Here is a 26,908-nt window from a genome sequence, read left to right as displayed (position 1 = left end):
CTTTTCACTCTGACTGTGGCATGAGCAGAGTTCCACAGCTTCTCCCTTTTCAATGCTGAAAGAGTATTGAATATTTTTCTGTCCCCTCTCAAGACATTTTTGAAAGGAGGGGAAAGCTGTTGTCTTTCTAATATAATGCTGTGTTTTCTTTGTTCTTTATCATGTAGCTTCGTTATCCACAATTCAAGTGTGATCGATAGCACATCGCATAGATCAAGGATCCATAGAAAATCTGATGACTGGAATCTACAAATTGTATTTAAGAAACTAATTTGTTAATGTGATAGTCGGAATCAAGTCTTCTTCCCTGCGTATTGGCACTCAGGGCAGAAGACTTGAGAGGTGCATTGAGGATCTCTACATGGAGTTTCTCCTTCTCAAAAATGTTACATCCATGTTACCTCTATATATGCATTTTCTTAAAAAGGCATTTTGTAAATGTGAAGAGGGCTGGTATTTGTTTTCCTATTTGTCCATCTAAATGGTCCTGAGGTTTGTTCAAACTGAATTTCTTTTCCTTTGAGGACAGCAAGAGTTTTCATCATAACACTGCTAACCATTAGAGTAGCTGGAGCTGTTTTAAGTTGCAACACAAAGCATCTTCAGTGTATCAGGTCGAGGATAGCCTTCTTTTGAAGTCTAATTTGTGCCACTTCGAATAACTTTCTGTTCTCATCCACTCATTACTTTTGTACATGATGTTCCATTTGTCACTCCTCTGTGGTCAGCATGTATCTGCATTCATAAATCAGACTTTTGAAGTTACAATGATTCTAGACAATATATTCAGCTTTTACTTTTTTCTTTACTTTTTACTAAATGTCAAGCCTTCATCATTCTTGGATTCCTAGGAAGTGTCTTGAGAGACATTTCTTTTGGCAATTCAGGCTGGCAAAACAGTCTAGTTGAAGCAAGGAGTGTCATAGAGATTTCTACAAGAACTCAGCTTCTGAAGTTTTCAGAATTCCTACTTGTTCTGCAGTGGTCACTAACACAATCTTAGGTGGGGTTAAGGAGCAGCAGGAGTTTGGCACTGCTCCCTGGGAGTGTATGCAGTGCCATGTTATCCACTGACAATTATTAAAGGCTCAGCTGCATGTAAAAATGAGGCCTTCCAGATGTAACTTTGAATTCCTCTTTGAGGCTGTGCTGTGTTCTAATTATTTTTTAATCTTCACAGGGACACAGAATTGAGGCAGCGGCGGCAGCTATATGAGGCCGGTCTCCATTCTTCAGCTCGCTATGGGAGCCATGACAACAGCAGCTTGGGAGTGGATGGGAAGAAAAAGCCTCGAAAGTGGCAGTTAGAGACATCTGAAAGAAGGTGTCAGATATGCCAACATCTCTGTTACTTATCCATGGTAAGAGAAATTTCTTAAATCCTACATTCCTGATTCTTTCCATCTATCCAGCCGTCTGTCTACCTGTCTGTCTCTCTACCCATCCATCCATTTTCTCTCTCTCTCTCTCTCTTCTTCCTTCCTTCCTTCCTCTCTTTCTTTTCTTTCTTTCTTACTTACTTATTTACTCACTTTGACACAGCTGCTCACTCCAATAGATTCTGCAGTTTGCAAAGTTTAATGGATAGTTAAAAACACAGACAAAACAAAACAGCCTAGACCAGTGGTGGGCAACCTTTCTTTTCAACTGAGCCAAATCTCGCCAAAACCACGATTGAAATTTACTTTGAGAGCCACATTTTTAAAACCGAAAATACATAGGATGGTACACTGTTTTTAGTTTCAATAAGTTTTTATTGAGAATATTCTGCATGCAAGTATCCACATAGGTCGGGAGGATACAAATAACACAACTAATAAAACAAAAACTTTAGAACGATATTATTTATCGATAACGTTAAATTCCGTAAAATTTGCCTTACAATGTAGAGAAAATTACACCCTGACATTGACTGACAAAGTCACAACCACTAATGTGAACATTGGCCTTGCATTTCCTTGGATAGTTTGAGTAAGTCAGGTTTGTATGTTGTTGTTTTTAATTTCATCTCTCTCTCCCACTTTCTTTCTTTTTTTCTTTTTCTTTCTCTCTCTCTCTCTGGCTCTTTGTCTCTCTCTCCCTCCCTCCCCCATCTCTGTCACTCTGTGTGTGTGTGTGTCTGTCTGTCTCTCACTCACTCTGTGTGTGTGTGTGTCTGTCTCTGTCTCTCCCTCTGTCTCTCTCCCCTCCCTTCCTCTCTCTCTGTCACTCTGTGTATGTGGGTGTGTCTGTCTCTCACTCATTCACTTAATCACTCACTCTGTGTGTGTCTCTCTGTCTGTCTATCTTTCTCTCCCTCCCTCCCCCTCTCTGTCTCTCTCTCTCTGTCTGTGTGTGTGTGTGTGTGTCTGTTTGTCAGTCTCTCTCTGATTCCCTCCCTCACTCCCTCTCTCTGTTCCTCTCTCTGTCTGTCTTTCTCACTCACACACACACACACACACACACACACTGTGGTCACCTTGTTGAGTGTTCCAATCACATTTGAAACACTCAACAACTGGCCTGCATTTACAGCATTCTGCAGTCATAGGACCAAAATTGGTTGTCACTCGCCCGGGCTTTTGCAGAAGCTTCCCTCCGAAGCCCGAGAGGAGGGAGGGGAGCGGGCACCCGGCACACAGAAGAGCCGCATTAAAGGGTGTAAAGAGCCGCATGTGGCTCCCGAGCCGCGGGTTGCCCACCACTGGCCTAGACTAAAAGAAGACATAATAAAACCGTATATAACAGTCCCCACATTAATGCCAGGCGTGGGAGCAAACCCAGGGTTTAAGAGCTTTTCCAAACCTCCATAGAATGGATACATCCATGTCTCTTGGGGGATGCTGTTCAGGAGGGCAGAGGCTACAACAGAATTGTAATAGAATTATTGGTCTTTTAATGTATCAATTGTTTCCTAGCTACAGAGTAATTTCTAAAATAATGTGCATACTTCAACAAAGTGCAAGACATATATTTCAATAGTCTCCCGGAAAGCACTGATGAATGGGCTGCTCAAAATTGATCCACCACCATCCAAAATAACAGACTTGTCAAGGATACAAAAAGAAACTTTGCTATGGAGATATTTGCTCCATAGGGGATATTTGCTTGTATTTGAATATTTGTTCTGAAACAAGACAGTTAGCTACTTCATAACCCATTGAATTCAATTTTACTGAAATTATAAATAGTTTTTAAACACTATCTAAGATAAGTTACATTAAGGCTTCAGCTGAAACGCAGACATTCAATATGACCTGTAGCTTTTTAGTATTCTCAACCTATGTTTGTAAAAATTGCAGGTTGTACAGGAAAATGAAAATGTTGTCTTCTGCCTCGAATGCGCCCTGCGGCATGTAGAAAAACAGAAGTCTTGTCGTGGATTGAAACTAATGTATCGTTATGATGAGGTCTGTATAATACTGTTTGTGTTCTTGCGGGTTATTTTTTAAGGCTGTATAATTTATTATAAGTTTGATACGTTGCATGTATGATCTGTAGAGTTGCTGCTCTTGCTTTTTAATATTATGGATAATTTATATTTATTGTTGCAGAAAGTTTCTTGATAAATTTGCATTGCTGCCTTTTACCCCCTCACTTGTTTTAAGAATTATAAAATGAAAAAATAGTTTTGAACAACCCTACACTGTAAACAGTGTTCACAGTAGCAAAAAACACAATTCCTTAGCAATTCATTGGCTTCAGATGTCTTCCTTACATACACAGTGTGTACAGTTTTTTGTCTTCAAAGCTCATCAAGGGAAGCCATGGTTTTGCAGTTGACATATTTCAACAAGTAGCAAGTTCAGTACAGATAATACCAGAATCTTTGTACTTTAAAGCTCTCTATAACAAATCATTTAAAAATAGCAATAAACATATCTATCAGAATATTGTCTTTTTTAATGTCTAAGAGGCATTTAACTGACCCTCCCTCAAACTTCCTCCTCCACTCCTTAATTAGCTCCAGGCAAAGGCAACAAAGACGGACATTTTGCTCCTGTTTGCTCCTGAGTCATGTTCTCTTCATAGTCTATAGTTTGGAGGAATTTAAAAATAATAATAAGCAAACCAATTTTGTGACTTCAGACTAATTGAAACAATGTGGAATGAAAAGCCCCAATGTTTGTTTGGAATGAATATCAATGCATTATATGAACTTACTGTACCCAGACTGACTTGTTTGTTGAGGGTTAATCCATTTTACACCCTATCAACTGAAGTGTCCTTGCCCAAATCCAAAGGAACAGGCAGAAAACAATCCCCTCAAATAAAATAGATTTCAGTTGTAGACTTACACCCAAAACTGTTAACATCAAAATGACACTTTTCATTGTTCTTGAAAATAACAGATTGCAAATATAGATTGCCAGAAAGTCCAGTTATAAACTATGAACCAAAAAAACTAGAGTTACAAGTTACATATTTTTATAGAGCTCTAACATTAATTCTGGTCCCCAAGCTTCAGCTGGTATATAATGATAGGATATTAGTAGCTATCAGTCAGATATATCAGTTGCTCTAGCTCGTAATGATCTCTTAGGATGATTTTAATATTATACAATAGCATATAACTTTATATGCTCCCCGCACCTCCATTTAAACATATTACAAGTAGTCCTCGACCTATAACAATTCATTTGGTGACCGTTCGAAGTTACTTATGACTATTTTTCACACTTATGACCGTTGCAACATCTTCATGGTCACATGATCAAAATTCAGTCATTTGGCAACTGACTCATATTTATGACAGTTGCAAGGCCTCAGCTCATTTGATCTCCTTTTGTGACCATTTGACAAGCAAAGTCAATGGGGAAGCCAGATTTAATTAACAACCATGTTACTCACAACAACTGCCGTGATTCACTTGTGGCAAAAAAGGTCATAAAATAGGAGAAAACTCACTTAACAAATCTCTTACTTAGCAACAGAAATTTTGGACTCAATTGTGATCATAAGCCGAGGATTACCTGTATTAATGATTTAGCATGTTTTATGACTAGGTGATTATTGTTGTAATTTACTGAAACAATCCACTGTTAACAATTTAGGTCTTGACATTTGCAAAATCAGGACATAAAACTTAGCATCTCTTTTCATCACTAATGAAGGAAGGACACATCAGTCCAAGGCTTATTCATATAATGCTGAATAGTAGTTGATTTCACCTGGGTTTAAGTGACTATATCTTCCTTCATGTTAGTGATGTTGTCCTACCTTGGCAACTTTAAGACTTATGCGCTTCAATACCAGAATTCCCGAGTCATCCTGATTTCAGAATTGTGGGAGTTCAAGTCCACAAGTCTTAAAATTGCCAAAGTTGGATACCCCATATCTAGTCTTTTAGAACATCTTGCAGATGAGCTGAATTAAAGAGAGTCTGAATCTTTACCACTTACCAACATTACCTTGAACCAATTCTTGGTTCATCCTCATCACATTGTTTTCAAAAGAATTAGTAAATGAATCACCCTTAGCTAGGAAGGTGGAAGAAGAGCATGAATGCACAGACATCATTCAAATAACTAGTTAGAAATCTGCTGTATTTGTGGAGGTAGGACAGATGAGTCAGGATGGAGCACCACTTTGCCAAATGAAGCATAAGTGCTAGATGTCACGTCTGGCTAGTAACACTCAATGACAATGATTAGATAGGATGACACTGCCTCTCTGCAAGTGTCTTGGAAAGGTGCACATGGTGGGGGTACTCCATACTTTAATGGAGGGTGTCCTAACTGCCTGAAAGTGAGCAAGCCTACCAGATGATAAGAAAAGCAGATAGTATTTATATCCCTCTAGACAAATGCTGGTAAAAGATTAAAAATAATCCTTGTTCTTTAGAATAGAAGAATGGTCAGGAAGACTTATGAAAAAGCTTGCTATTATCTATGTAAAGGACGGATCTTTGGTAGATTCTGAAACACGCCTTGCCTAAATTTAAGCAATCAAGTTGGTAGAGGGAAAACAGACTTAATATCTTGCAAGACATCAGAGCCTGAGGTGACTTTCAAGACCAAAAGAAAGGTCTTAGAAAAATCTAATCCTGCCCTGTCAAGTGCAGTAAGAAGAATAATTCCTTAAGGCACAGATGTTGTTTCCCATAGGTTTAGATCTGGCCATAAGTTTGAAGAATTTGGAGAAAGGTTATATTAAAAACATCAAGAGGCTTAGTCTGAGGAGAATGTCTGTCTGCCATTAGAAATACTTAGAAATGGGCCTAGTATAAGCAGTTGGTCATTTGGTTCAAGAATACTGAATAGCCATAGTAAGAAAACAGAAAAACAACATAGTTGCTAAATATATATTTTAAGGAGCTGCTTAAGATAGAAGACCCTACATGGTTGCATTCCTCAGTTTCCCAAGGTTTTTACTTCTCTTATTACTGAACAAGCCTTCCCTCCAAAGAGGAAATCAGGACTCAGAATTTTTAGTTAAGTCCAAAAAGCTAAGATGGGTATATTATCAGAGTGTGATATAGCCTCAACTTAGCATCATCAACAATATGGCAAGATCAGTTATCGATCAGTTACAAGTGACGTATCTCTTAATTGAAAATTTTCCCCTTAGTCTACTTATTCCCATATTGAAAAGTAGCTATACAAGTCTAACAGTTCAAGATGCAGAAATCCAGGGCACATGTAAAACACCAGGAAGTTTGAAGTGTTTTAACTAAAAATTTCAGCCTACACGCAAGAGAGAGTTCTGTGAGAGGAATGTGGATTATACCACAGTATCAGGTCACTAACAGGGAAGGTTGTTTAATCGTGTGGCATTTGGCAAAATTTCAAGTCCTTACATCCTTAGAGGGAGAATTGTATGATTCTGACTTGATTTCACAGCTGTAGTATTCTCATTTCCAAACACAACTACTAAAATTTAGTAGTAGTAGTTTAGTAGTAGTAACTAAATGATAGGATTTTGTGGCTGGGGCTCCAGAGTAGCAGATGCAAATCTAGTATATGAAGTTTCCTTTTTGGGAACTTATAATCGCCTAACAGGGCCTTTACTTGCATTTTTGGACACTGATACTGGCCTTTAAAGGTGAAATTGCATCTTTGTATCCGGAAAGCTTAAGATCCGAGACTGGTACCAACTTCAATCTCAGCTCCCTTGACATTCATCATTTCTAGAGGCCTAAAACTGCTGTTAAGGTTAAACAAGCATCAGCCCAGGGGTGGGATTCAGCCGGTTCAGATGGGTTCAGGCGAACTGCTAGTTCCGGCAATCAGTTGGCCCCACCCACCCCCACTGCGCTAGTCTGTCTTATATTTTTTTTGTTTGAAGCCCAGCTGAGAGGCGTGGCAGAGTGGATTGCCGTGCCTCAGCTGTTTTACTCACCAGGGCTGCAATAGAAGGTAAGTTTTAGAGCTGTTTTCAAACGCACTGCATGCACGGAGCACGCATTTGGTGCAAAGCGTGCAGTCAGCAAACCGGTTGTTATACAGGTTGAATCCCACCACTGCATCAGCCAGAATAGAGAGGAACGTTCTGGAGTTTGTGATCACTGCTGTAAGAATCCGTTCCGAAATGAAGGGAACAAAACAATCTGTTCTAAGCATCCCTGCAATGTCAGGTTTTAGCAACGGATATACAACTCCGGTGGATATCTCTTGCCACAGCAAAATAAGCCCTTAGTGTATCCATTAGTAGAGAAGCTCTGCACACATAATGGAGCATTTTTAGAAAAATAAGGCCATAGGCCTCTCTAAAACTAAAAATGATGGTTCTCAAAGGAGAAATTAAAGCGTTTTAATGATAAGGAAGCAATTTGTAGAGAGGGTTTTCAGTTGTTTCTGTATATTTTTTAGAATATAAAGACTTAAAATGAAGGCATAAATGCACTCAGCAGTGCTCAAGTGCACTCAGAGAAGGCAGCATTGCTAGAAAAGAGGAACTGAACATTGGCGAGCTAACATTTTAAATGGGACAGGGCGGGCTGCCAGTCAACCCAGGTAGAAAACGTCCTGTGTGATACAGAGAGACTAGCAGTAGTAATAATCACTTCAGAATACAGCCAGTCAGTTAAGGAAAGCTTGGTTGCTGTGTGTTGGCTTGTTTATCATATTTATTGCCATGGTATTTGGAATAGGAAGTTGGTTGTTAAAAAGAAAAAAGAAAACACATTTTTTTCTTCTTTCAACTAGGAACAAATCATCAACTTAGTCAATCAAATTTGTGGAAAAGTATCTGGCAAGAACGGCACCATTGAGATCTGTATCAGCAAGCCTACACCAAAAAGAGGGCCTCGCAAGAGAGCAACCCTTGACGTGCCATCATCAAGACTTTCATCCTCCAGTTCATCCAAAAGTGCTTCAAGTTAATCATGAAGATGCCAACAGTCTCTCTCATTTTGGTCAATTTTATATATATTTTTTGTAATTATATCATAGTTTGGAGTATTGCTGTAGATTACAAGCTGTCTTTGCACTAGCTCTACAGAAGATTTTCTTCTGGTTTTAGAGAACTAATTTTGATTTAGCATTAAACTGTTGAATTTTATTTTTATTTTTATTTTATACTTAGGATAGTTTGATACAGCAGGATTTTTTTAACTGCTGTACGCTCATTTTTTTTGATAGCAGCAAGGGAACTGATAAAATTTGTTTTTGTCCCGCTGCCTGAAAACAAAAAAGCCTCTTTCCACCTACTAATTGTGAAAAGGCTTTTAAATAACCCTCCTTTCTTTTATTTTTCTGGGTAGTTGAAGTTTGGTGCGTTTTATAATTTGTTCTCCAATCATGTCAGCAGATTTTTTTTTCTATAGTGGAAAAAAAAGGGATAGGAGGCAAAACTTGAAAGAAATTGCTATACTTTTGGCTTGTATTCTGTAACAGGCAGGAAAAGTTTTGTACCTTTTTAAATTGGAGAATACACACTTTTATTTGAGAGGTTATGGCAGCTGAAGATGGACTTAGTTTTCTAATCATAGGCAAATGGGAGATTTGGAGAAAATGTTCTCTGTTACCAGCACTTCACTATGCATCTGTTCGAGGAGGAAATGAAAGAAGAAAAAAAAAAAGACTGCCTGCTTTGCGGAGGCATGTGAGCGAAAACTGTGCCTGATTTCATTAGGAAATCTATTCTGGGTTGTTGTGGTTTTTTTGGTGCTGTTGTCTACTTTATCAAAAACCCTTCAATAGCATCCTTGAAAAATGATTGAAGCCATGCTTCTTGTCATAGACGTGCAATCTTTTAACATTCCATTCTCATTCCACTGCTGTTTTTTACCCTGTCACAGTCAGCATTAATTTTGTTTTGTTGTATGATCACATTTAGAGCCACTAGCACGTTTGCATACTTCTTTTGAATGTGAAAATGCATTTGCTCCCATCTTGTCTATTTTTTTTTCCTTTCATGTGTAACAAAAAAAAAAATCATAACTTTTGTACATAAGCCTGTAAATTGTTTTAAATACTTGAGCCTTTTCTTGGGAGGGTAGGGAAGGGTGGCAAAGAGACAAGATGAAGAAAAGCCTTACGTTTCACTTTCTTCGTCGGTTGGATTGGATGCTTACAGGGTTTTTCTTGTAACATTTATAAGTGCTGCTTACATCACTGAACAACAACAAAAATAATAATGGAGTAGTTTTTGCCCTTTTCTGGTTGTGTGTACAGTATGTGTGGAATAAAAAAGGGAAAATGTTTTCACAAACTCTTGTTTCATAATTGAATTCAACAAAACAGTAGAGCTACCCATATTGCACTGAGCTTGCCAGTGGTGAGTGACTGTCAGGAAAGTCTTATAAAATACATATTGTTGGTTGTTGCAGAAGACTAAATTGTTTTGGAATATTTAACAATAACACAGAGTTGAGTGTTACCAATGTGGTTGTCCGGTTTTTATGGCCTTGCTGTGTATTTTTTCCTTCTTGACAGTAAACTTCTGACTATGGCTTACAGTTTGACATTTAATTTATTAGCGCTGCTCTGCTCTTTCCTTGTAAGGAAAGACTTCATGTTTATTGCCAGATTTTGTTTACTTTTCAGGTTTGTAATACAAGGTTTAATAAAAATACACTTTTTGGACATTTTGTCTGTCTTCTGAAAGCACTAGAGATCATATGATTTAAAGCCAGCTGTCTTATTTAGAACTGTTATTGTGGGCTTAGAAAATATGTAGTTTATGTAGTGCTTCAAGTCATTTGCAGAGCTATATTACTGCAACAAAAGTGAAATAAATGTTTCAACTAATTTGCAGTCCAAACCAGAGGGGTTTTGAACAACTACAGTTCTGAATTATCTTTCCCTCTCACACTCCTTTGAGACAGAATAATTCAATAGTACATAGGCTTTGTGAGCAAGCTAAATCAATATTTTCTAAAATATTAGAAAAGATAAAAAATAAAGCTGCCAATTGTTTGCAAGTATATTTGCCCACTCATAGAACAAGACCTTAGACATAATATCAAATTAGAACATCTCTCCTTCAAATATTTACAGAAGGGGGAAAGTAGAACCTGTGATCCTCACAATATTGCTACAGCTACAAATATGGTGAATACTGAAGCCCAGCAAAACCTGAAGGGCTACAGCTCTCATTCCTCTGCTAAAAGGATGAAGGATAACAAATAGTGAAAGATATTTCTAAAGGGATGCAAGATAACAAATAGTGCTTGAAGTACCATGCTGGAAGCCAGGAAATTGTGAGTTCTGGTCCTCCTGCCTTGGGCCTGAAAACTGAATGGGTGACTTTGGGTCAGTCATTTTCTCTCAGCCCAACTCACCTCACAGGATTATTGTGGGGAAAATAGGAGAAAGGAGTATTAGACATGTTCACCGCCTTACATAATACAAGGTGGAATAAAAAAGTTTTTTAAAAATTTTAAATTAAATATCTAATATAGAGGTTGCCTGTCTGTATTAGTAAGGGCCACTGAGAGAAATGGTAGTGTGGTTTTCTTAAAAAACATGTTTTTAATCTCATGCTTAGTATGTATCTTATTTTCACATCCCACTGTGAATCCCTATGATGACAAATGATTTTAAATTACAGTGATATATTCTTAGTTGGGGGCCAGATTAAATCCAAAGGCCACCCACCCTTTCTTTTATAAAACCCAAGCACTGCTTTTTGTTGATTGCTGATCCTTCAACTGAGGCAGTTATATGAAAGCAAAAAAAAAAAAAAAAACCCAGCTGTTCAATTTTTAGTTTAACTCTACACACATAGAATAGCAAGTACTCTATACACATCCAGTTTTATCTTTTTTTTATAGAGATACAGCATACACAGGGACGTTTACCTTTCTAATTCTTTAATGTAAATATTCATTCAATCGCTCTTGTTCCTATTCTCCAGTGCATGATAAACACTTTTTTTATATCCAGTCTTTTAGGAACAAAAATATACTAACTTACCACAAAGGCTTAAAATTATCTCCGTATTATAGTTCTACTGAAGATTGTAAAGTAAATCTATTCACAATTTGTCCTTTTCAGTAAGCGTCAACATGGAAAGTAAATTGTTCCAAAGGCAAGAGTTTATTGCTTAATGGGTGTGCTTTCAGAATGCTTTTAATATAAAAACACATTTTCTATGACTGCATACAGTTATCTCTCTGAAGATAAAACATGACAAGCTGTGCCAATTATTTCTTTTCTCATTCACTCCAGTCTTAATTCCTATAGGGCAGTGTGATAAGCCTCAGTCTGTTAATCACTCTCATCGCTGACATGCGAGGGGCTCTTCGTTTCTGTATTCACAAGGGCAGTGTCCACTTGCACATCTTCATCATCTAACTGGACCACCGGGGCTTCTCCTTCACAGGCATCTTGGCTAGTAGCATCTGTCCCAGGTGCTTCTGAAGCGAACTTCTCGCCCAGCTCTGACTTAGAGGGAACTTGAAAACTGATTTCATTTTGATGGGTGCTGGAATCTGACCCTTCCAAAGCAAAAAGATTTTTTTAAAAAAAGATACAACTGAATAGCTGGTTATTACAGTATATAATGAATATTTGTCATAGGATCTAACTATCTCTTCTTTTTGTTAGGACAATTTATAAAGCAAGCTATACAAGCTCTATTATGATTTCATATCAATGATTGTGGAACTACTACATTGTTTCTCAAGATGTGGTAAAAGATGAAAATGCAGGCATGCTTTACAATCTCTGCCTTCGTAAAATAGGCCAGAAAAATCAATTTTAAATAAAGACCTCTAGAGCAACTGCAGATCAAAATTAAGTGCTCCAAAATGAAGTGACTTGCTTGTGAAAAGTGATCTGGATAATCACCTCTGATTTTGGAAAACAGAGCATACCGTTTAACCCACAAAAAATGGATTTCCTACCAGTATTCTACCTTCTTTTTTTCTGATCTCACTGATTATCTTAGATAAGTAATTAGACTACAAATAAGTGCAAGAGAATGCCAAAAAGCAGACGTTGTAAGGACAGCCAGGGCTAACTTTCCTATCTTTCCCACTGACACCCACCCTCTCTGATCTACCTTTATTTAGCAAAGCTGCTTTACTACAGATTTTGCCTGCACTTTCTGCATGTTTTTTAAAATTAACATGCCAGAAAGTTTAGAGTAACCATATAAGATCCATAATTTCTTCCTTATCAGTGAGTGTTGGCATACAACTTTAATAAATAATATTGAGATACTTCAGCATATGTGGGGGGGGAATCCCAAGATCAAGAGATGTCTCTACTGCTGAAATTTCTCCTTTGGTTTTTGAACCAAGGCAATTTTTGAATCTTGCACAGAGCAACATTGAGGGTACTCCCAATTTTATAATGGCTGTTTTGGTAGGAGTCCTATCCTCTGTGAATATCAGGCATGATTGGCATGCTCTCACTAAACTCTCATAGTTTCTGATGCAGCAGATCCCTGAAAAGGAACCTCGAACAGCAAATGGGCCATGCAGATGGTCTAGCTGGATTTTTGGTCATCACTACTTGAAGAAGTTGAGTTACAGGTACTCGAATTACATCTGTTCAATTTATGCGCTTTGCAAGAATACGTGTTACAAATAAAAATATGTAACTAGTACAATATTCTTTTTTTTTAATGTAGGAAAAGTAAACAGGGCGAAAGAATGGGAGTAAAGATTATAGTGCTTTTCATTCACTAATTATCTCTTCTCCAAAGTTTATTTCATATTTTAAAAAAAGAATTGGTCATTCTGTATATTATGGGAGGTTATATTTTGCTAGTCAACCAACTAAGAATCTTTCTTCAAATATTTTTAAAATGGTGAAAAGATAAGGAAGAAAGGAGAGACATAAATTGGGAGTTTTCATAAAAGGAGGCCCCTGGCCAAATTTTTTATGCGATTCCCCTAGAGAGCAATTGGAGGACTTCTATTGGTGTCCATTAGGCCCATATTTATTTTTTTTAAAAAATTGGAACAATCTAATTTCTTGAGAGAAATAGTTCTCTACGCGTGTGCCAAAAGCATCCATGTCTCAGGAGTCTGAACTCCACAAAGTGGAATTTGATTAGCAATCTTCACTTTTTGGTTAACTTTTTTTTTTTTTTTTTTTTGCCCTGTGGCTCCCTTAACAATCTTTGATAAATACTAGGGCTTACACAGACGTTGGATTTGCAGGGAAAGAAAATGTCTTTCAGATCTTAGCATACATTAGCACCCTTCAGCAACTCCTTAAGCCAACCTGATTATTTTTACAGAATTGTGCTATATCTATAAAGAGAATGTGAAAAGATGCTGCTGCTTCAGATAGTGGCTGACTAATACTATGAGAGAGAGCTCTGGGCACTCTGAAGCACATACAGAGCTTTGTATTACAAATGAGGTCTTTCCCTGGAGCTCTTTTTATCAATGCAACATGAACAAGGAAGACACGAATCTAAAACAGCATTTGGGTGTACAAATGCAAAATGATTTTAAGTGTAGTTTCCAGTAGCTATCTTGCTATCTTGGAATTGCCTAGATATCGGAGAGCCTTCTTTTGAACATATTATGATAGACTATTATCCATCTTGCTGGAAAACCAGTTTCCTGAGATTCCTTATTAACTGACATGTTCATGGTAATCAGCTACAGCTGTATATCTTGCTATATTATTATATGCAAAGCAAATGTATTTAAACTTTTTAAGCCAAATTACGTAGCCCATCCAAAGAACTTTTATGTCTCCCTTCTGCTATCAGACAGGCGCTCAAATTATCAATGTACCCAAATTCTGTAGGAGAAAAAGGAAGATATGATCAAACAGCTGGCTTTTTATAATATTGTATCTCACATAAAATTAGTTTATTTCTTTATAAAAGTGTATTGTGTGATTCTGATCTTGTTATAATTGGGTTGTTATGTTAATACTGTCTTCATTTTATCTGGCTTATTTTAATATTGATAATCTCAACTAGAGTCCAATTGAATCAGGGGCACTGGATTTTATAGCTCCATCATTTCCTACAATTTAACAGGCTGCCAGCAGAAAATTTAAACTTTGTAAGTATAATGGGTGAACTCTGATAGCATAAATGAGACCCCCTAAGAAAGCCTCTTCTAAGCCATACAGCAGTATGACATCAAGTAGCCTTGCATCTAGCACATCCTTTGATTACAAGAAAAAGAAAAATCTCTTGAATTAATCTATCCCATCAGAAAGACTCAATTAGCTCTACTGTATTTGTTCATTTAATACAATGAGAAATAACTACCGATCACAGCAGATAGCAAAGAACTATCCTCTACTCCAGAATTAAGGAAGACATCTAAGGCTTCTTGATCCGACATATCGACGAGGTCCATTTGTTCCAACGTGTCCACATTCACCTCCATGGAAGACATGCTCCCTATTGGCTCTGAAATTAAAAATAAATAAATAAAGTCAGCAAACTTACCCATATTTAGGAATTTGTAGTTGTAAAATTTAATTTTTACCCCCATTTTCTTCTCTATGCCTGAAAGATCGGGCACGCAATTTGGGTGTCCTCCTGGATGCCCGGCTGTCAATGGATGACCATGTGACAGCCGTGGCAAGGGGGGCGTTCCACCAGGTTCGCCTGGTGCGCCAATTGCGTCCCCTATTGGACCGGAACGCCCTCTGCACAGTCACTCATGCGCTTGTGACGTCTCGACTGGACTACTGTAATGCTCTCTACATGGGGCTCCCCTTGAGATGCACCCGAAGGCTGCAGCTGGTTCAGAATGCGGCCGCGCGGACAATTGTGGGAGCCACTAGATACTCCCACATAACACCTTTGCTGTGCGGGCTGCGCTGGCTACCTGTGGCTTTTCGGGTGCGTTTCAAGGTGTTGGTTATCTTTAAAGCACTCCATGGCACAGGACCTAGTTATCTGCGGGATCGTATCCTGCCCCATACATCCCTTCGGCCGATTCGCTCTCACAGAGAGGGACTCCTCCTGGTGCCGTCCACTAGGCAATGCCAGCGGGCGACGCCCAGGAATAGGGCCTTCTCTGTGATGGGCCCGACCCTCTGGAATGACCTCCCCCCGGATATCAGGACTACCACCGACCTCCGCTCCTTCCGTAAGAAGCTAAAAACCCCCCTGTTCAATTTAGCCGGCCTGGCCTAACTCCCAATTTTAGTCCCTCAAGCCTGCATTTTTAAGTTTTTTAGGGGCATGCTTTTTAGTTGCTTTTAATTTTTACTTTTCTGTACAGCTGTATTAGGTTTAATTCGTTTTTAAGGGTATAGGATATTTATCTTTTGTATTCGTTTTAATGAGACACCTGTACACTGCCCCGAGTCCCTTCGGGGAGAGGGGGCGGTCTATAAATCCTGAAAAATAAATAAATAAAATAAATAAAGGATGAATCGGGGCTTATGGGTCTCAGAAGAATAGTTTGGAGTAACAGTTTATTGAAACCCATTATAAAGAATTGAGATAGTTTCTTGGAAGTTTCCAACACTGAGTCAAATAAAATGTAATTATAATTGAATGATTACATGGAGATTTATACTGTAGCTATCAAATTCGGTGATGGAGAGGTTCTCTGTTTCCCAGAATGTTCCCTTAACATATTGATGTAAAGGCACTCCTCCTACTACTATAATCAATGATCCAGATTTATAGAAAACCAATCACTCTCAGGATTAGACATTCCAGGAAACAACAGAATACCCACCGAGTTCTTCACATTCCTGATCCCATTTTCCACTAACTAATAGAAGCGCTAAGTAACTTTTCTATCAACCTGTTTTACATTCCAGAAGTTTCAAGTATAACAGGCAACAAAGTTACTGGAACCTTATCCAACATTGTGAAGGGGCCGAATCTATTATCCTAGGACAGTGATGGCTAACCTTTTTCTAAAGGTGTGCCAAAACTGTGTGCGTGCAGCAATCACGTGCATGTGTCGACTCACATGCACGAGCGACCCTCCAACTACGCATAAATGAGCGACCCCCCATGCGGGGGGGGACTTACCTTCCCCAAGCTCCGGAGACTTTCCTGAAGCCTGGGGAGGGCGAAAAACAGGCCCACGGGACTAACCGGAAGTTTGTTCCCGAACTTCCGGCTGGGCTTGTTCTTTGCCCTCTCTAGGCTCTGTAAGTTTTCCTGAAGCCTGGAGGGGGGGCAAAAACAGCCTCCCCTGGCCCTCCGGAAGGCCAAAAATCAGCTGACCAGCACGTGCATGCGCACCGGAGCTAAGGGTTGCCAAGGCGGCAAATATGGCTCCACATGCCACCTGTGGCACGCGTGCCATAGGTTCACCATCATGGCCCTAGGAGGAAGGGAAAAAAACACCATATGGCCTGATATAGAAAGAAAAGGGAATATGGATTGGTATAAAGTTAAGTCTTGAATTAGGACCAGTTTAATTTTAGGCCAGAAGAAAACATCCTTCAAGGCAGAATATTCTTAAGGAAAAACACATAATTATATATGCTGTTAAAAAGACAGGAAGTGTTTCTCTTGCATGATCTAATGAAGTAGAACAAAGCAAAGCTCAGACCAGATAAAAGAATATTTTTATACAGTGTTTCTTCATGCAGCTAATCAATACGGGAAACAGCAATGCAGCTTCCATTAAAAAGGTAATGTAATGCAAACGTCAATGTCTTGTTCCAGCGGTTATTTGGAGATATCAAAGACAACAGTAATCACAGTAATAGTTACATGGGGAACTCCAGTAAGAGCCCTATGTGTTCACATCCTGCTAATGCACTCTCCCATTAGAAGCAGAATAATTCTTTATTTACTTGGTTCCTTTGGGGTAGAGCCGATTTCTGATTAATCTTTTCTCTTGATGAGAAGCAAGATACAAGTTACAGTTCAGCAAGTTTCAGCTGTACTTTCTGCCATCCAGCTCACTGATTTGCAAGAAAATAGTTAAATAGGAGATGTAAATTGTAACTTCTCTGTTTACAGTTTGAAGCAATGCAAAATACATTAATTCCAGCTTCTGTTCCCAGATGAACAACTGTCACAATGGTCACTCTAGTCTTACAACTAGAGCAAAGGTGTAAGAGAGGACACACCGTTTTTTTATTCTGATTATACTTAATATCAACTAATCTCATTTCTTGAAAAGGAGTATCCTTGAGCATATCACTCATCCTAACCTTTTTGAGTAAGGTTATAGTATGGAAGGTGGGATGTGGTGGCTCAGCAGCTAAGACGCTCAGCTTATTGATCAGAAAGGTCGGCAGTTCAGTGGTTCAAATCCCTAGTGCTGCGTAAGGGAGTGTGCTCCCGTTGCTTGTCCCAGCTTCTGCCAACATAGCAGTTCGAAAGCACATAAAAAATGCAAGTAGAAAAATAGAGACCACTTTGGTGGGAAGGCAACAATGTTTCATACGCCTTTGGCACTAAGTCACATGACTACAGAGACGTCTTCGGACAGCGCTGGCTCTTCAGCTTTGAAATGGAGATGAGCACCATCCCCTAGAGTCGGGAACATATGTGCAAGGGGAACCTTTACCTTTATAGTATGGAAGACATAAAAAGAGTATAAAATCCAATGGAATGCTGGGAAAGCTCAGCGGGTCTACTTTGTGATTCAGCTGGAGAAAGATTTACCTGGAGTCTTAAAATGAAAACTTCCAATACTTGCCCCGTCTTTCAGCTATCTGCAGATAGCCTGTGGTAAGGTACTGTTCCATATCCTGCTGGAAAGCTTCTTCAAAGAATTTCTGCCGCTCCTTTAGCTTCATTTCCTGGGTATGCTCCATGTCCAGCACTTTCTGAACATGCTCTGTATCAAGTTCAGCTGAAATAGGGAAATAAATTAAAGAATGTTATTTCAGCACTTAAAAGGAGCATTTTATACACAACTCTCAGTAAACTCATGTGATTAAAATAAAAAATACTTTAAAGCAAATAATTATCTCTCAGGTTTTGACATTTCTTAATTATCCAAGACATTTCAATGCTAGCTCGCAAAACAATTCAATATCAAATAGGTCAGTGTCAGATTTTTTAATACGGAATTGCAGTAGGTCATGGTAGTTAAGTCTCTTACTGCATTCTTTACAATGATTTATATTCCCCAAACTGTGGAATATACATATTAAACTGATTCTGCCCCTTATAGTCTTCTTCTCAAAATGTAAACTCCCCCCCCCAAAAAAAATCCCCAAATGCCAGCAGCAGCCACTTTCGTGATATCATAAAGTCATATCTCTCATAATCCTTAGACAAAGTAGAAAATCCTAAAGTAGCTCTTAAAAAGTTGCCAACTCCATTGTGAAGGGAGCCCTCCTCAGCCAGGGACATCAGCATTTAGGTTAGTTTGTGTATTTTACTTTCGTTCCATTTGCCTCTGTATTCTTTACTTAGACAAAAAGCCCAAAAGCAAATGCTAGACCTATTTTATGGAGAGCTGCAATTTTCTTTTTTTTTTTAAGAAAAGGCTTATGGATTTCTAGATTTATCCCTAAAACTATAATATTAATAATATCAATAATAAGAATATTAATAATAACAATATTAACAATATTAATAATATTATTATTATTAATAACAACAACAACAACAACAACAATAATATCATCTGGTTCCTTCCTTCCATCAGCAGTGAAATAAAAGATAGGGAGTTTATGTAACCTTTCTGCAATTCCTAAACCTCTCAGTCAGTCTTGCGCATTAAATCTTTAAAGTGTGATTGGTTAGAAGGAAAACTATTAAATGGCCAGAAAAGAACGACCTACTTTCTTAATTAAGTTTGCATATAATTTTAATGGACTCAGTTTTAACATAGATCTAACCTATAATAGTTACAATTCTACTCTCAACTAAAATATACTGTAAAAATATTTAATCTCACAAGAAAAAAACAAAAGAATATAAAACTGATACCCTTGTTTTTCAGCAAAAATGTCTCATAAATATAGCATGTCATGAAAAGCAGTACATAATCCTGAATAGGATTCACACCTCATACAGCGGGACTCTCTGTATAAGGGGCATAGTATCCTCCCCTCAGTGACAGTGGGATCCCACATCAAACTGTAGAGCACATCATGACCGGCTGTAAACTGAGGGCATATACGAATCCAGTATCTGATCTTTTTTAATATAAACAATGCTGCGCATCAATTGTTAGATGGCCCTTAGACATTAATATTTGAACATAGATCTTTTTAACACTTATATTTTATTGTGCTCTACTAGTTTAGATGAAATGTTAATATATATTGCTAGTCCATGTATGATACACCATACACTAAATAAATACAGCACAGCAACAATTGCTATGAAAGTATCTATCAACAACTGCACTATAACTTTTTAATTAATGTTCTACACACCTACTATATTTACCTATATAGTTACTGCCAAAATATTTTTTTCAGAGATAGTAAGAACAACATTGAAGTAAATATCTAGTGATGTTAACATCCCAAACAGAAAATGTGCAAAAACAGCAGAAGGAAACACAGCATTTCAGATAAATTAGAGGAAAGATTACAAGTAAAAATCTTTATTTAAACATATAACTGCCAGAAACAAAAAAAATACTAAAAATATACTTGTAACTATGAACATAAAAAGCATCTAGTGCTTTATATGCATTTTTTTAAAAGTTTGACAGTAAGTAAGCCTTTTATACTATTAAGATACATTGCAGTTAAGAGCAAGATTATCAAAGACAATTCCATGATTTCTGCTGCTCTTTTCAACAGTAGTGAATATATAGTAACTCAGGGTTGTGGAGTTCTTGGTGCTCTCTGTTTGTTTGTTTATTTGCTTGCTTGCAGACATTTAATTACCCAACAAGATAACATCATCAATGCTAATAAGCGTGGAGTTTTATATGCTGTAACTTGCCCTACCAGTATTGGTGGAGGCATGGTTTCTGTTAGATATTAGCATATATCGAGGCAAGTCTCCTCTCTGGTCCGCTGCTACAGCGGGAAACAGGTATCGTTCTGATTGGTCGAGGGGCGTACCCAATCCCTATAAAAGGGGAACCCTCCGACCACAGAGCAAGCTGGATCACTACTACTATTAATAAAGAGCTGATAAGTCACTCCGTGTCCGTAGTCTGTTCTCTCGTTGCCCCGATCCAACATTGGCGACGAAGGTGGGATTGAGAGACAGATAGGACGAAGAACGCTACCTCCAGAATCTCCGGATTTGATCCAGCCTAGGAATTCGGCAGAAATTCCGGCAGCCATCTCAGGTCACCGCAGCGCGGCAAATTCAAACGAGAGAAGATGGCGATGCACACTCCTCCTGCTCCATTCGACCCAGCGAACGACGAATGGGAAGCCTTCATGATTCGTTTCGAGTGTTTTCTCGAAGCGAACGAATACATGGGGATCACCGATGCCCGGAAGAAAAACATCTTCCTCGGCTACTGCGGAAAAGAAGTCTTCAACACGGCCAGAGACCTCACCGCGCCTACTCCAATACAGGCAGTATCGTGGACGGCGTTGCAACAGGCTCTACAAACTCATTACGCGCCAAATCCTTCCCGCCATGTTTGCCGCAAGGAATTCAACACGCGGAACCAGAAGGCGGGAGAATCCATCAATCAATATGTTGCAGCCCTGCGTAAAGCAGCAACCCACTGCGAGTTCAGGGATCTGGACGAGAACATCTTAGCGCAGCTCATCTGTGGGTTAAGAGACATTTCACTACAAAAGAAGCTGTTGGCAAACCCGAATTTAACCCTACAGATAGCGCTAAACGAAGCAAGAGCGTCAGAGTCAGCAGAGAAATCATCGGTAACCATACAACGTGGTTTCAGCGTAAACCAGCCAGCACCAAGGCAGACCAGAGTGCACTACGAGGACACAAGCCCCGACTACGAGGATCCCGAGTTCGAGGACAGTCACCTGATGCAGAGCAGTCACGTGAGGCCTGGGGGGAGACCCGGATCCCGTTTGCCACCCTGCGCAAGCTGCGGAGGGAATCACCCCAGGTCTACTTGTAGATTCAGGAACGTTGTTTGTTCACACTGCAACAAACTTGGGCACATCGCACGAGTGTGCCGGAGTGGAGTCCCTGCCTCACGGCAGCCACCCATGTACCGCCAACAGAAGCCCAACCCAGGGGCTTGGCGGAATCAAAAAGGGCGCCCAGAGAGAAATCCACAAGTGTTTACCCAGAGAGAAAGTTCCCAAAGAACTGAGCGAGCGTATCCCCAGAGAGATTACTCACAAGGAGCTGAGCGAGCGTATCCCCAGAGAGACTACACACAAAGAGCTGAAAGACCGTTCTATCAAGACGCTCAACGAGAGTATTTTCAGGATATAGATGATGAGATAGAGTTGACCCAGAGAGAGGAATTGTGAACCTATCTCACCACGATAAATCAGGTCCGCCCCAAGCGGCCCAAAAGGCTGAGAGTCACAGTCCTCTTGGAGGGCTCACCTTGCGAGCTAGAAGTTGACACAGGATCAACCCTGACGATCATTTCATGGGCATCCATGAAACAGGCTATCCCTAGCCTCAGAAAGAGCCAACTACGCGCTCCAGACGTCCTGCTGCGAGACTACCAGGGGACCAAGTCCCCATCGTGGGCCAAGGCACATTCCAGATCCGTTTCAAGGACATCGTAGCCCAGCTGCCCGTGACCATCGCCAGCGCGCCATTACAGAACCTTCTGGGGCTTGATTGGTTTGAAGCCCTGGGGTTAGAAGTCACCGGAATCAACGCCGTGGAAAACAGCAGCGCTGAACAGATTTTTAAGGAGTTCGAGGATGTGTTCAGCCCCGGTCTTGGTAAGTATGTGGGTAAACCGATATCATTCAATTTAGACCCCAAAGTGGCGCCAATCGACTTAAACCGAGACGAGTGCCTTTTGCACTCTGCCCAAAAATAGATAAGGAAATAGATAAGTTAGTGGAGCAAGGAATCCTTGAGCCGGTGGATCACGCGCGCTGGGAAACACCCATCGTGACCCCAGTCAAACCAGACGGGTCAGTCCGCATCTGCGCGGACTATAAATGCACAATTAATGTCGCGCTACAACAGAGCGCATATCCTGTGCCTGTAGTACAGCACTTATTGCACTCGTTGGGGCCAGGAAAGGTATTTGCTAAATTAGACATGGCACAAGCTTACCAGCAACTGCCAGTTGATAGCGCCACAGCGGAGGCCCAAACTATAGTGACGCATAGAGGAGCATTCAAATGCAACCGGCTACAATTCGGTGTGAGTATTGCCCCAGGATTGTTCCAGAGCGTCATGGAACGACTTTTGCAAGGGATACCGGGAGTCGTCCCCTATTTTGACGACATCTTGGTGTCCGCTGCAAACGAGGAGCAATTAAATAAAAGAGTCAGAACTGTTTTGGCCAGAATCAGAGAAAAGGGTCTCCGCCTCAAAAAGGAAAAATGCCAAATTAACGTGCCTAGCGTAGAATTCCTGGGTTATAGAATCGATGGTCAGGGAATACACCCCACTTCAAAGAAAATTAAGGCGATCCAGGACGCCCCCACACCACGAAACCAGACCGAGTTGCAGGCCTTCCTCGGACTACTTAACTTCTACAGCGTTTTTCTGAGGCAGAAGGCGACCGTTGCTGAGCCACTACACCGTCTACTCCAGAGGAACGCACCATGGAAATGGGGACGATCCGAAGCTGCAGCTTTCGCCGGAGTAAAGCGCCTGCTCACCACTGACTCACTGCTTGTCCAATACAGCCAGACCCTACCGCTGGTATTGACCTGCGACGCATCACCCTTCGGAGTTGGAGCAGTCCTCAGCCACAGGATGCCCGACGGAAAAGAAGCACCCATCGCCTTCTACTCCAGGACTCTTTCATCGGCCGAAAGGAATTACAGCCAAATGGACAGGGAAGCGCTAGCTGCTGTAGCTGGAGTAAAACGTTTCCACGAATACCTCTACGGCCGCGATTTTGAACTGATTACGGATCACAAACCGCTGTTGGGACTTTTGGCGGGAAACCGCCCTACTCCAGTCTCCCTTTCTCCACGCATGACCAGGTGGACTGTTTTCCTGGCTGCGTACTCATACAAATTGATTCATCGACCGGGCTCCACTCTCGGACACGCAGACGCACTCAGCCGTTGCCCATTACCTGACATTCTGCCAGACCCCACTCCAGAAGTACTGGTATTGCTCATTGACTGTTTGGACTCTGGACCGGTTTCTTCATACGACGTTGCAAGGTTCTCCTCTAAAGACAATTTAATAAAGCAAGTTCAAACTTGGGTTTGGAGGGGGTGGCCGAAGGGAAACGTGGGCCTGGAATTCAAAGTGTTTTGGTCAAAACGGGACAAACTCTCAGTGTTACAAGGTTGCTTATTGTGGGGGGATCGAGTTGTTATTCCGTATGCTTTACGTAGGAATGTATTATATGCTTTACATGTGGGTCATCCGGGGATTGTTAGGATGAAGGTGTTAGCAAGAAGTTACGTTTGGTGGCCAAACATGGACAAAGAGATAGAGGAGTGGGTGGCCACTTGCGACCCATGCCAGGAATCGAGACCAGCACCCCCGGAAGCGCCCGCCACAGAATGGGAGAAACCTAAAGCACCCTGGTCGCGAATACACATCGACTTCGCAGGGCCATTCCAAGGTCAGACTTTCCTTATAGTTGTGGATGCATACTCAAAATGGCTAGAAGTAGTCCTAATGACTTCAACCACGGCAGAGGCAGTCATTAAGGTTCTACGGCGACTTTTCGCCACCCATGGCCTGCCCGACCTCCTGGTCTCCGATAACGGGCCCCAGTTCACGGCCATGCAATTTGAGACATATCTAGCAGGTCAGGGAATTCGGCACGCCCTCGTCGCGCCATTCCATCCGGCATCAAATGGACAGGCGGAGAGAATGGTGCGATTCGCAAAAGAGGCCCTCGCTAGGATGGGTCCAGGTGATTGGCAAACACGCATTGACCATTACCTCTTAATTCAGCATATTACCCCTAGCGCAACGACGGGTAGGAGCCCCGCTGAACTACTCATGGGCCGCCGTTTACGGTCTCACCTGGACCGTCTTCACCCAAATTACTCCGCCACAGCTCCCCCAGACTCCACAAGCAAAATTCGGTCTTTTAGCATAGGGGATTCAGTATACGCCCACAACTATGCAGGGGGAACATTGTGGATGCCGGCAAAGATCATTGGCATCACGGGTCCACGATCGTATCTGCTGGAGCTGGAAGATGGGCGGAACTGGAAAAGGCACATCGATCAACTTCGTGGTCGCCTAGCACACTCAGACCTTCGAAACGAAGACGAGATTTTCCTGCCTACAGAAAGTCAGCCACGCGAGAGCCCCATCATAGAAAACTACGACACCTGCGAACCCAGCTCGGAACAAGAAAGCAAGCACGAAGCAGAGCAACCCCCAGACAACGAAACCGAGCAGACTCCGGAACGCCCCAGCTACGAGGGCACGAAACCTTCAGAACGTGGAACAGGAAAAGCATCCGATCCTGCAACCATTTCTGACCTACCAAAACTACGACGCTCCTCCCGAGTAAGGCAACCCCCAACATACCTAAAAGACTATGTTACCTACCGCAACGTTCCGTCTAGGAGGGGAGGGGTGTTAGATATTAGCATATATCGAGGCAAGTCTCCTCTCTGGTCCGCTGCTACAGCGGGAAACAGGTATCGTTCTGATTGGTCGAGGGGCGTACCCGATCCCTATAAAAGGGGAACCCTCCGACCACAGAGCAAGCTGGATCACTACTACTATTAATAAAGAGCTGATAAGTCACTCCGTGTCCGTAGTCTGTTCTCTCGTTGCCCCGATCCAACAGTTTCTTCTTGGTATTTTCTTGATTAGGAAATAGTTTACTGCTTGACTGCCTGGTGTTAATCCCTGCTAATATGAATGTTGGCTGCTAGAAAGGATGTTATTCTGGTTCTTTTGTTTTTTTAATTGTCTCTTTTAAAGGACATTACACATTATGTAAATGTGCTTTACCTCTGTGTTTATTGGTGGCTGATCTGTTGGAATGGCCTAATTTACAGAAATTCCCTAGCCTTTTAAAATTTAGCTTAATCACAATTTCCCAGTTGAAACTATAGTCCATGTTGGTGAGGTTAAGAAGTGTTCCTTGTGTCCTCTGATTGTTAGCTGGTATTCATGGATGTGCTCTGCTACTCTTCTTCTATATAGTGGCTGTTCAGGCCTATCTTGTAGATGACTCCTGTTCTTTGTTTTGTGTTGTGTGTTGTTTTGTTTTGGGCTCCTGAGTCTTTTGGTTTACCTAAGATGCTTTGGAGGACTTTAGTTGGTTTTGTCCTATAGCGATGGATGATGCTATATGGTTGTAATAGTCTGTCTGTTGTTTCTGAGTTGTTCTTATCTTTGCTAGTGTTAACTTTTTCATAACTTGTGTTAGCTGTGCTATAGTGGTCTGCATGTCAGACAATTTTGATAAAATTGCGTGAGTATCCTTTTTGCTGGAAGATGTGGTATAGGTGATCTGTTTCCTTTTTCTGGTATTTTGGGGTTGTTGCAGTGCATTTGTACTTGCCTAAATGTGAACACTTATTCAGACAAGTGTAAACACACTATATTCAGAATGTTTATATTTCTTCAGTATTCATCTGAATGTTAATAAATACTATCAAGGAGAAAGCCACACCTCCACCAATATTGGTATGACAGACAAGGTCATTCAACTTAACCTTCTGATAAACTCTGTTCCAGCACATGACGACATAACATGCACCTGGAAAAGAAGGGGGCAACTCCATTGTGGCTTTCCAGTGAAGATGCAACATATTCCAGAGAGAGGCCCCAAAATAAGACCTTGTGCAGTCCTGAACTGGATAGGGGAGGGAGGAAAAGGTCCACAGTAATCGCTCCCTAGAATCTCCCAAAGTGTATGTATTAGGTTAGAAGGTTATAGCTTTAGTCTGGTGAGATTCTGTCTGTTAGGTGCAAGCAAATAAAAAAAATGGACTCAATTGGATTTCACTGTATCATTTTTGGGTTTAGGCATGTCACGCATGTTCCTATCCTATATCTTCAGCAGATCCACATTTTCATAAAGTCCCTCTACTATTTCTATGTCTTTCTTTAGTATATATTTAATTCTCATAATGAAATTAGGTTGCTTTTCTATTCTGTAGGTTTTGTTGTCTTAATGTGTTCCTCAAAATTCTTTTTTGGCATCCAGCTTGTGAACTAGATATGCCTACTAAAATTAGAAATGTAGATATCAATGCCAACCTATTTTGCCTTGCATTTTATTGTGTATATTAAATACATAATGACAGCTGCTTCTCAGCAGTAGTATGCACATTTTATTACTCATCTATGTTTACAGTTCTTCCATCAGTCTGCCAGGTCTATGTAGTCATTCTATCTCCACTTAACTAGAACACTGTGATCAATGATATTTTCCATACATTTTATCATAGTTACCTGTATCGTGACAGCATTCATTTTTATAGCAATTAACTAAGCAGAAGTCAGAATTTTTACTGCCTACTGAATTTCAATCTAGATTTCGAATACCAAATTTGATGCATTCCAAAGCAATCAAGTACCAAGGCATGACTATAATTCTATATATTATATTCTAATATATTTCTGGTTTTGGATT

The 26,908-nt window shown here is 40.4% G+C and overlaps 2 protein-coding genes across 2 annotated transcripts in view; one reads left to right on the top strand and one right to left on the bottom strand.

The window, feature by feature from the left end:
* Nucleotides 1-10,007, top strand: part of JARID2 (jumonji and AT-rich interaction domain containing 2) — a 263,679-nt gene extending 253,672 nt beyond the window's left edge. The window contains exons 16-18 of the mRNA XM_081952279.1: nucleotides 1,181-1,361; nucleotides 3,282-3,389; nucleotides 8,127-10,007. Coding sequence (XP_081808405.1) covers nucleotides 1,181-1,361; nucleotides 3,282-3,389; nucleotides 8,127-8,303 — 466 coding nt within the window. The 3' untranslated portion in view covers nucleotides 8,304-10,007. The remainder of the gene's footprint in view (nucleotides 1-1,180; nucleotides 1,362-3,281; nucleotides 3,390-8,126) is intronic.
* A 1,188-nt stretch (nucleotides 10,008-11,195) lies between these two features.
* Nucleotides 11,196-26,908, bottom strand: part of DTNBP1 (dystrobrevin binding protein 1) — a 50,715-nt gene continuing 35,002 nt past the window's right edge. The window contains exons 8-10 of the mRNA XM_081952280.1: nucleotides 17,978-18,133; nucleotides 14,614-14,757; nucleotides 11,196-11,863 (exon numbers count right to left, since the gene is read on the bottom strand). Of these exons, the coding sequence (XP_081808406.1) occupies nucleotides 11,634-11,863; nucleotides 14,614-14,757; nucleotides 17,978-18,133 (530 nt within the window). The 3' untranslated portion in view covers nucleotides 11,196-11,633. The remainder of the gene's footprint in view (nucleotides 11,864-14,613; nucleotides 14,758-17,977; nucleotides 18,134-26,908) is intronic.

Source organism: Natrix helvetica (assembly GCF_964273705.1).
Source record: "Natrix helvetica genome assembly, chromosome: 4".
Classification (NCBI taxonomy): domain Eukaryota; kingdom Metazoa; phylum Chordata; class Lepidosauria; order Squamata; family Natricidae; genus Natrix; species Natrix helvetica.
The sequence above is the reverse complement of the archived record's forward strand: the minus strand, read 5'-3'. Positions and strand labels throughout refer to the sequence as shown.